Source organism: Ichthyophthirius multifiliis (assembly GCF_000220395.1).
Source record: "Ichthyophthirius multifiliis unplaced genomic scaffold scaff_1120509250981, whole genome shotgun sequence".
NCBI lineage: Eukaryota > Ciliophora > Oligohymenophorea > Hymenostomatida > Ichthyophthirius > Ichthyophthirius multifiliis.
The window spans coordinates 4876-15095 of NW_004086316.1; the positions used below are offsets into that span (position 1 = coordinate 4876).

General features: G+C 16.4%; 1 protein-coding gene and 1 non-coding gene across 2 annotated transcripts, besides 11 other annotated features; both read left to right on the plus strand. All coding sequences in view use genetic code 6, as the record gives it.

Moving 5' to 3' along the window:
- Positions 1–786: 786 nt before the first annotated feature.
- Positions 787–830: a microsatellite.
- A 292-nt stretch (positions 831–1122) lies between these two features.
- Positions 1123–1148: a microsatellite.
- A 758-nt stretch (positions 1149–1906) lies between these two features.
- Positions 1907–1982: a microsatellite.
- Positions 1918–1984: a microsatellite.
- A 3233-nt stretch (positions 1985–5217) lies between these two features.
- On the plus strand, positions 5218–5290 carry IMG5_123880. Its single transcript has one exon. It is a non-coding gene; the product is annotated as a tRNA-Ala (tRNA).
- Positions 5291–5442: 152 nt separating this feature from the next.
- Positions 5443–5485: a microsatellite.
- Positions 5460–5496: a microsatellite.
- An 8-nt stretch (positions 5497–5504) lies between these two features.
- IMG5_123890 (oxysterol-binding protein, putative) lies at positions 5505–7846 on the plus strand (the record flags this gene model as incomplete). The annotated part of the gene is made up of 3 exons (XM_004032312.1): positions 5505–6093; positions 6439–6756; positions 6804–7846. The coding sequence occupies 3 exons, from the start codon at positions 5505–5507 to the stop codon at positions 7844–7846; spliced, it is 1950 nt and encodes a 649-aa protein (XP_004032360.1).
- Positions 7830–7877: a microsatellite.
- Positions 7837–7886: a microsatellite.
- A 673-nt stretch (positions 7887–8559) lies between these two features.
- Positions 8560–8631: a microsatellite.
- Positions 8632–8685: 54 nt separating this feature from the next.
- Positions 8686–8727: a microsatellite.
- A 153-nt stretch (positions 8728–8880) lies between these two features.
- Positions 8881–8917: a microsatellite.
- The last annotated feature ends 1303 nt before the right edge of the window (positions 8918–10220 follow it).

The following is a 10220-nucleotide window of genomic DNA, read 5'->3' on the forward strand; positions in this document are numbered from 1 at the left end:
AATTTAAAATATATATGAAAAAATTCCAATTTAAAAATAAAATATATATAAAATAAAATATTGTTTATCAAATTTATTTATATAATTTACAATATTGTTATTATTATAAAAGAATCATTTATTTAATTTTTTCTTCTTATTTTATTTAAAATAAAAAATAAATTATTTAATATAATATAAGGTTAAATATCTTAGAGTGCTTTTATATATTTTTTTATAAATTTTTAATCATATCATGTATTAATTATATATCAAAAAAATGATTTATAATATTCTAAATATAATAACTTTTATAACGAAATAATTATATATTATAATTAATAACAAAATTTATAAAATATTAAACTAATTAAATAAAATATATTATTTTATATATTTTTATTTTTTTTAATTTACCTTAAATAATTAAAATATAGTTTAAAATAAAATAAAAATTATATAAAATAAATAATATTTTAAAAAAATTATTAAACAAATACACAGATATAAAGCGAAATATATCATTTTACTTATATTAAAATAAAAATAATTTTTTTTGTTTAATTTTTTATTTTAAAAAGGTTATTTTAATAAATTATATAAATTAAATTATAATATAACAAATATTTAATAATTAATTATACTATATATATGTAAATAATTAATATTTAAATTAAACAAAAAGAAAAAAATATATATTAGTGTTTTATATAAGATTTTAACAAATATTAAAAAAATTTAATTTTAATATCTTTTATTTTAATACTCCTCATTAATTACTTAAATTAAATACAATGCATATTTTTTTTAACATATAAATAAATTATATTAATTATTTAAATAATATTATAAATAGAAAAAAAAAAAAAAAATATTTCTATATATTTTTATATTTATTTTAAAAAATATTATAATAAATAAATTTTTTTGAAATTAAATATTTAAACTTATATATATGCTTTTTTATTGATATTAAAGAAGACATTTTTAAAAAAAAATAATAATGAATATATTTTCCAAAATAAAGTTCATATTTTAAAGTAATAATGTAATTAGTAAATTATTTTTTATAAATTTAGATATCTAAAATAATATATTTTTTTTTTTATATATATATATATATATGGATGTATATTCTTGATTAACTTAATACAAAACTTAATACAAAATATAAATTCTTGTTCGATATTTAAATTATATTATCGATCCCAATTGTTTTTGTTCTCTACTTCTTTTGATTTTTTATATAGCTCACGAATATTTGCTCTAATTTTTGCAACAGTTCTTAATTAAAATATTATATTTTCCTAGAAAAATAGATTTCAACATATAATCTAATTTAAAGAAAATTAAAGATAAGTTATCACTTGTAATTATAATATAAAAATATAATAAATGACAATTTATTCAGTTATGTTCATTAGTTAAGACTACTAATTCATATATTATCAAACTTTAAAAATAAAAAAAACATAAAATATTTTCAAAAAAAAAAAATTAATAATAAAGTAAGAATTACGAGTATATTTTTCATTTTAAATCTAAATAATTACATTTACTATATTAAGAATTAAGAAGTATAATAAAATAAAAATATTAAGTAGGATATTATAAAGATTAATAAATAAATATTAAATATTATAAAAATATAATTATATTATTTATTTAAATTAGTAAAAAAAAATTATTAATATATATATTTTTATATTTATAAAAATTATAAATTATGATTATAAATAAAGCATTATAATATTTATTGTTTTAATATTTTATTTATTATTAATATAAAAACTTATTTGATATAATTTTTAATATTATAATAAAAATCTTTATATAAATAAAAATAAAAATTTAGATTATAAAATATAAATTATAAATAAATATATTGATAAATATAGATGTTTAAATATTAAAAAAGAAAATGTTAATATTTATAAAATATTTATATATATAAATATGTTTATATTATATATATATATATATATATATATATATATATATATATTTTCTTAAATTTAATAAATATTTTATTTTTTTTATATATTAATTATATATAATAAAAAAATAAATATTAAATAAAAATTAATTTCTTTTGTAATCCTTTCATAAAGATTATTTTATTTCTTCCATGTTAATTTTTTTTTCTTTCATATATTTATTAACAAAGTCATTATAATAAACCATTTCTTTTTATTTAGCAATATTATCGTATACTTCTAATGTTTCTTTAGGCTCTTATATTTTTCGTATCATTTCTAATTCTACTCTAGGATATTAATTCCAAGTTAAAGGTGTCCATTTTCCTTGATTTTGATAAATAATTATAAATATTTAATTTTTTAAATATATTTTTATTAATACCTTAAACAGATTTTTTCGAAGTATATACCTTATTTCCTGCAAAAGAAATAGCTTTTTAACCAACTTTATTTTTTTTTATTATTATTATTAAATTTAATATTATTTAGAAATAATTATATTTATACATGAATTTCTAAAACGAATTAATTCATGTAAAATTTAATCTTCCTCATATCCTTTTAAAGAAAGATCTTTATTAAATCCATTTATATATGATGCTGTTAAATATGGATGTTTGTTTCTTCTTTAAAAAAAACTGAATTAAATTTAGGGATTTTTTTTCATAAATTCTTTTAATACATCACTTTATATAAATTTTCTAACTCCAGCACTACTTCCTATTTATTTTAATTTATTAATGTTAATTTTATTGTTTATTTCAAATATTATATTATTTTATTTTTATATTTTATAAAAAATATTTATTTTTATTTAAAAAAAACCCCCTAAATCACAAAATTATATATTCATTTTATGTAATTGATATATTCCTCTTGAGCACATTTATTTAGTTAAAAAAATTATATATATTTTCGTTTTTATTATATTTTTATAAAATTAAATTAAAAAATATTTATACATAAAATAACATAGATATAAATATACTTATACAAAATATAAAAAAAAAAGATATCCAAAAATTCAATATATATTATAATCTTTAATATACATTGAAAAATAAAATTTTAGAATTTTTATTAAAACAAAAATATATTATCAATTTTTTTTATAAATATTATTTATTATTAATATCTTATATAAATAAGTAAAAAACTCACATTTTTTATATAAAGCTATGTCGAAATTCTTAAAATTAAATATTAAGTTAATTTAAAGTCATATTTTTAAGGAAAATTAATTTCCCATTATTTTTTAATAGCTTAAAATTAGAAATATCTCTAATTATTAATTTTCGCAAATATATAAGGGCTTAAAAATCATCTGAAATGTAATGAAAAAAAATAGCAATCCCTTCCATTATCTAATGTATGTTGTTTTCTATTTAGTTAAATAAAAGTACAGTTACTATCAAATCTTATGTCATTCAACTTGTATGAATTAAATAATCGATGATTTCTTTTCTTGGACGGACATTCCTATCTTATAATATATTCCTATTAGAATTTACTATAAATACCCTTGCAAGTTCTTATTTGGCTCTCATGGATTATCGATTTTCAGTGCAATTCTCTATTTAATAATCTAAAGCTATTGTTGAAGTTGATTCCTTAATTTTTTTGTTTTAAGGGTTTAAGATATATAGAGCTTTTCATAAGTTCTTTAAATAAGCTATTCTATATAATATTTCTTGAACTACATTATATCTTTTTTTATTTTATTTTAATTTTTTTGATTTTCAAATATAACCTTATAAAAAAAATTAACCTATTTAAATAGTTAAATAATTTTTTTAATTAATATATATATAATTTACATTTATTTTTATATTAAACAATTAAAAATATATTTTATTTAAAAAAAATTAAAACAAAAACATTAATTAATTATAGATTATAACAAAAAAATACTAAAATTTTTTTAAACTAAAAACCAATAAAATAAAATTTTAATAATAAGAAAAAAATCATTAATATTATTTATCAATTTATTTTTAATATTTTCTATAAATGAGCATAGCAACTCTCGCATCCTAAACAGAATCATGTTAACCAGTTTAAAATTGTATATTAAGTTCATTTTATGCCATATTTTTAAGGGAGATTTTTTTTCCATCTTTTCTTAATAGTTTAAAATTAGAAATATCTCTTGTACTATTAATTTTTGGGTTATATTTAATCTATTCAAAATCATGGGCAAGAGAATGTCCAACAATAATTTTACCTTCCAAAATTTAATATAAATCATTTTTAATTTAATTAAATGTAGGCGCGTTTTTTATCAAATTATATGTTATGCCACTTACATGCGTTAAATAATTTATTATTCTTTTTGTGGGACGGACATAACTATCATATAATGTATGTCCATTATAATTTACTATAGATACCCTTGCAAGTTCTTATTAGGCTCTTGTGGATTATTGATTTTCAGTGCAATTCACCATTTCACAATCTAAAGCTATTATTGGAGTTGGGCCCTTATGGGAATTAGGTTAGGGGTTTAATGTGTATTATATAGTAGGTTTTTACTCTGTAGATTTTAAAGGCTTGTTTGTAAATGATTACCAGTTTTATGATATTTCTTTTTTTTTAATTATTTTAGTTATTTATAAAGTGCTTTTTTTATTTTAATTATAATTTATATGTTCTTTCATTTTCTTTTAATTTTTAATTATTTTTTTATAAATTTTTTATATATAAAAATATATATTTTAAATGTTTTTTTGTTTAATTAAAAAATTCAATCAAATTCTTCTTTTTTCTTTATTAATTTATCTTTTTCATATGTTATTTAAATCCACGATTTTCTCATAAAATTTTCTTTTCCTGGCTATTTACTTTTAATTAATTCTGGCTTTATAATTTTTGGTTCGCCATGTACTTGCCAAAATTCATCTTCTAATTTTTCACGTTAAATTATGAATTTTTATTCATCATAAAATAAAATATCAGTTAATTTTGCGCCTAAATAAAAAGATGCGGTTGCTACAAAATACTGTAAAAATAAATATTTATTAGAAAATGATCTTATATTTCTTTTTGATGCTAAATTATTCATTTTTTTTAATGAAAAAAATAAAAAAGTTATTATTAAATATATATATATATATAACTAAAATAAATGATTTTTATATAAATAAAAATATATATAAAAAAAAAATTAAATATTATAAACATATTTGTTTTTTAAGTTTATATAAAAAAACGAAAATATTAACTTAGTATCTTGAAAATTCAATAATTATTTAATATAATTGGGTGTCTAGCTCAGATGGTAGAGCGCCTGATTCGCATTCAGGAGGCGCGGGGTTCGATGCCCCGGTCATCCATTTTCTTCTTTTTTTATTCATTTAAATAATTTAGTATAAATATAAGTAAATAAAAATATTAATATACAAAAATATAAAATTTAATTTTTGTTTTTATATTATATTAAATATATTAATAAATATTATAAAATTTATTTGAAAATAAAAAAAAAATATTTAATGATAAATTTATATATAATTATATATATATATATATATATAATATAAAAAAAAAATGGAGGGATATTTAAAAAAATGGATTAATTTATTTTAATAATGGAAATATCGTTATTTCATATTACATGAAGATTGTCTTCATTATTGTGATACTAAAGGAAGTTAGATAAAAGGTACAATTCATTTAAAAATAGCGAATATAGCCCAAACAGCAGATGATCCTTTACGAATTATAATAAATTCAGGAACTAATTAAATTGAAATAAAAGCACCTAATATTCATTCTTAAAAATAATGGCTTTAAAAATTGTAAGAAGTTTAAGATTATGCAAGATGTTAATTTGATTCTCTAACTTTAGAATAATTAGAATAATTAATAAAAGTCAATAAAACTTTGGATCCAGCATATAAGAAAATGCTTATAACTTCAAATAATTAAAAAATAGAAAAATCTTTAGTTGAAGTATATGAAAATGGAGCTAAATTAGATGAAATTTTATCAGAATTACTTCCTTAAATTTCATCAACTAAATAAAAGGATTTAGTTGATAATTTGTAAAAATACACACATTAGATTAAAGTATTGTTTATTTAAATAATATCAATATCTATTATGTTTTTATAAATCATATATATATATCTTTATAGTTCATTTTTTTAAAAGATATATTTTTTTAATTTATAAAAACTTATAATAGTTCTAAATAAAAATATTATTATTGCTTTTTTTTTAAAAAAAAAAACAAATAAATTATATATTTATATTTAATATTTTTTAAATTTTTAGAAAAGTTTACAAGATAGCATTATTAATTTAGAAAATGAACGTAAAAGATTATATAGAGCTGCTTAGGTTGTATCTTCATGTATAGATGCAAATAATATAGAATAACATTTCGCGAATATGTAATAATAAGTAAATAATAACGACAAAGATGCTAGTTTTGATGAAAACGATGAAATAAATAAAACTGTTTTTGAGAGTTTTACAGGTGATGATACTTATTTTTATAAAGTTTAATAATCTTAGTGTATTTTGGAAGATTTTTAAAAAATTAATAACTAAAATTAAATTATTCCTTAATAAAATTAAATAGTGTCTTAAACTTCATTAGTAGCATTTTTTAAGGATAGATGTTAAGTCAAATATAGACTTTTGACCAGTAATCCTGCTTATTTAGCAACTGAAATAAGCAATGAAGCTATAAGAACGAAATTACCTAAAGAAAAAGACCCGAATGAAAAAATTAATATATGGTCAATTCTTAAAGATTCTATAGGAAAAGATTTATCTAAATTTGCTGTGCCAGGTCTTTTTTTTTTTTATTAAAAAAAATAATAAATATTTTTTTTTTAGTTTATTTAAATGAACCAATAAGTATGTTATAAAGACTTGCTGAATAAATGGAATATTCGGAAGCATTAGATAAGGCAAATGCATAAGACGATTCATGCTTAGCTCTATGCTTTGCAATGGGATTTGCTGCTAGTGTATATGCTGGTACTATAAATAGGACAAAGAAGCCTTTTAATCCTTTATTAGGTGAAACTTTTGAATATGTAGATGATTTGAAAGGGTATAAATTTATTAGTGAATAAGTAAGTCATCATCCTCCTATAAGTGCTGGAATTGGAGAAAGTAAGAACTTTATATTTTAGGGAGATTCTAATATAAAGAATCAGTTTTGGGGAAAATCGTTTGAAGTGAAACCTTTGGGACATTTTCATATTTTTTTGAAGAGAAATAAATGGGATATTACGTTCAAAAAATGCACGACGGCAGTGAAAAATATATTCATTGGATAAATGTATATAGATCATTATGGGGTTATGGAATTCAAAAATCATACTACAGGGGATTTTGGGGAACTTAATTTTCAAGAAAAAGGGGCGTGGAGTGATAAAGGATAGTATTAAATTGAAGGTTGGGTCAATAATAAGGATAATATATGTGCCTATAAATTAAATGGGAAATGGAATAGTGATTTAATTTGTAAAAATGTCAATACTGGGGAAAGTTTGGTAGTCTGGAAAAGATATTAATTACCAGTAGGGTCAGAAAAGTATTATTAATATACTTTATATGCAATGTAGTTGAATAATTTAAATAAAGAAAATATTAAATGGATATGTCCAACAGATAGTAGATTAAGACCAGATTAAAGGGCTTTGGAATATGGATTACTTGATATTGCTGCAGATGAAAAATTTAGGTTAGAGCAAAAGTAAAGGGCAAGGAGAAAGGAAAATGAGTTATCAGGAAAATAACATGATATTGTGTTTTTTGAATAGAAATTAGATTAACTTACAGGAGAGTTGGAGTATAAATATAAAGGAGGATATTGGGAGGCTAGAGAAAAATAAGATTGGAGTTAGTTACCGATTTTAGATTTATATTGATTTTTTTTATTTTTTTATATTGATTTTTTTTTATTTTTTTTTTGAGGATTTTATAAAAGTCATGTTTTTTTTTCTCTTTAAATAAAATAATCAGAAAAAATAAATATATTTTATATTCAATTAAAGTTATTTAAATATATAAAAATTATTTTTATTTTAAGTATTATTTCTAAAATATGATTAAAAAAATAAAAATAAAAATAAAATTTATTGATTTAATAAGTTTAAAAAAAATAAAAATTAAAACGGTATATATGTATTTCGAAAAAATTAGAAAATAAAATAATAAATTTTAAAATAATTCATATTTTATTCTTTATACTAGTATTTTAAAAATAATTTTACATAAATTAAAATAATTTATATATATATTTTAAAAAAAAATATAAATGGTTTAAACTTTTAATTTATTAAAATACAAAAAAAAAAATATTTTTGGTTTAAGTGTGAATAAAAAATATCATAAAAATAATAAATTTATGTATAAAAAAAGTAAATGATTCCAAGAAATAAGATTGAAAAATATTTACTATTAAAAACTTATAAAATAGCTAAAGAAAAGATTAAGGGTAATAAACAGATTTTATATAATATAAAGTTATTGGTTACATATAAAATGTTTTATATATATTATAGATTAACAAAAATTATTATCAAAATTAATTATATTAGAAAAAAAAGTATTATAAAATAATTAATTTTGCAATATTTAAATATATATTATTGATATGTATATATATATATATATATAAATATATATATATATATATTATATATTATATATAAGTATACTTTAATTTTTTTATTTTTTTTACAAACTTTTACTCTTTATCAAGAATTATTAATTTAAAATATTATTTATTATTTAAAATTTATATATTTTTTTTTATCTTATTCAAATATTTAAATATTTATATTTTTTTTTTTTTAATTAAATTAATATTTATTAATTTTTATTATATTCAATAGAATTATTTTTTTATTTTATTATATATAAAATGATAATTTATTATTCATCTTTTGCCATATATAACTTTTTATATTTATTTTTTATTATTATTTTCTTATATAATTTAGATTTATTAATATATATCTCTTAGACTTATGTTAAAGTGTTTAAATAATTTTTAGAATAATATTTTATATTATTTTATTTTCATGTCTATTCTTCTTATATTTATTATTATATAATTTATTTAAATTATTAATATTACAAGCATAATAGTGTTTATTTTTAAAAGAATTAAATGATTACATTTATTTTTAAAACAATTTTTTATTTTTTAATTACTATAAATAGTATTAGCTATAAATTTTAATATTTATAAGTAAATAAAATGCTTTAATATATTAAATAAATTTTGTACTTGTAATTTAAAGAATGAGTTTTATTTAAAAGTAATCTATTCCATATTTGAAATAATATTATTTATAATTTTAGTCTGTTTTTTTTTGTAGGGGCTTATATTCATTAATCACTTTATATTTATAACAGCTTTGGTTCCATAATAAAAACTTAAATTTATAAATATTTAAAGAGAAAGCCTTATTAAGCAATGTAAAAATATAATATAATAGGTATTATAGTTTTATTATATCAAAATTATAGTACAATATTAAAAATAATAGTTTTCATATTTTTTGTATTAAAACCACTTTTATAATAATATTAAGTACTTTATTAATTTATACCTAATATTTATTTATTAAAAGTTTTTTATAAAAATTTTGACTAAATCTTTATAATTTTTTTTTTTTTTTTTATGAAATAATACAATAAATAAATATGTAATTTTTTTTTTAATTAAAATTAATTTCTTTAATAAAAATTAAAACAGTTATAATTTATATCTAAAATAAATAAAATATAATATACAAGAAGTTAAAAAAATGGAATAAAATGAATATTAAAATCTATTAAAATCTATTTCAAATAAAAACTATAAAGAACTAATCCATAAACCTATCCAAACAGACATTTAAGATTCAATTGATTTCGGCTTTTAAGCAGTTTATCAATCCTAAACTAGGAAATTTTATCTTTAAAATCCCAACGAATATCCCATAGACTTTAATTTTGAGTCTAAAATATTCCATATAAATCCTTAGATTGGTAAACTAATGCCAAAACAAGTTTAATAAATATAAATATAATTTACTCCTTTTGAAGCATCAGCATTAGTAAGTACAGTAATCTTAAATATAGAAAAAGAAGATGCTCGAATAATAAAAATTAGTGGTGTAGGAAAATATGTATATTTATAATTATCGAGTAAAAAAGTGAATTTCGGTAAACTTTTGATAGGAAAAAGCTTGATAAAATAAATTTCCATAAAAATATTTCTCAGTTTAAACAGATTCACCATTTAAAAAA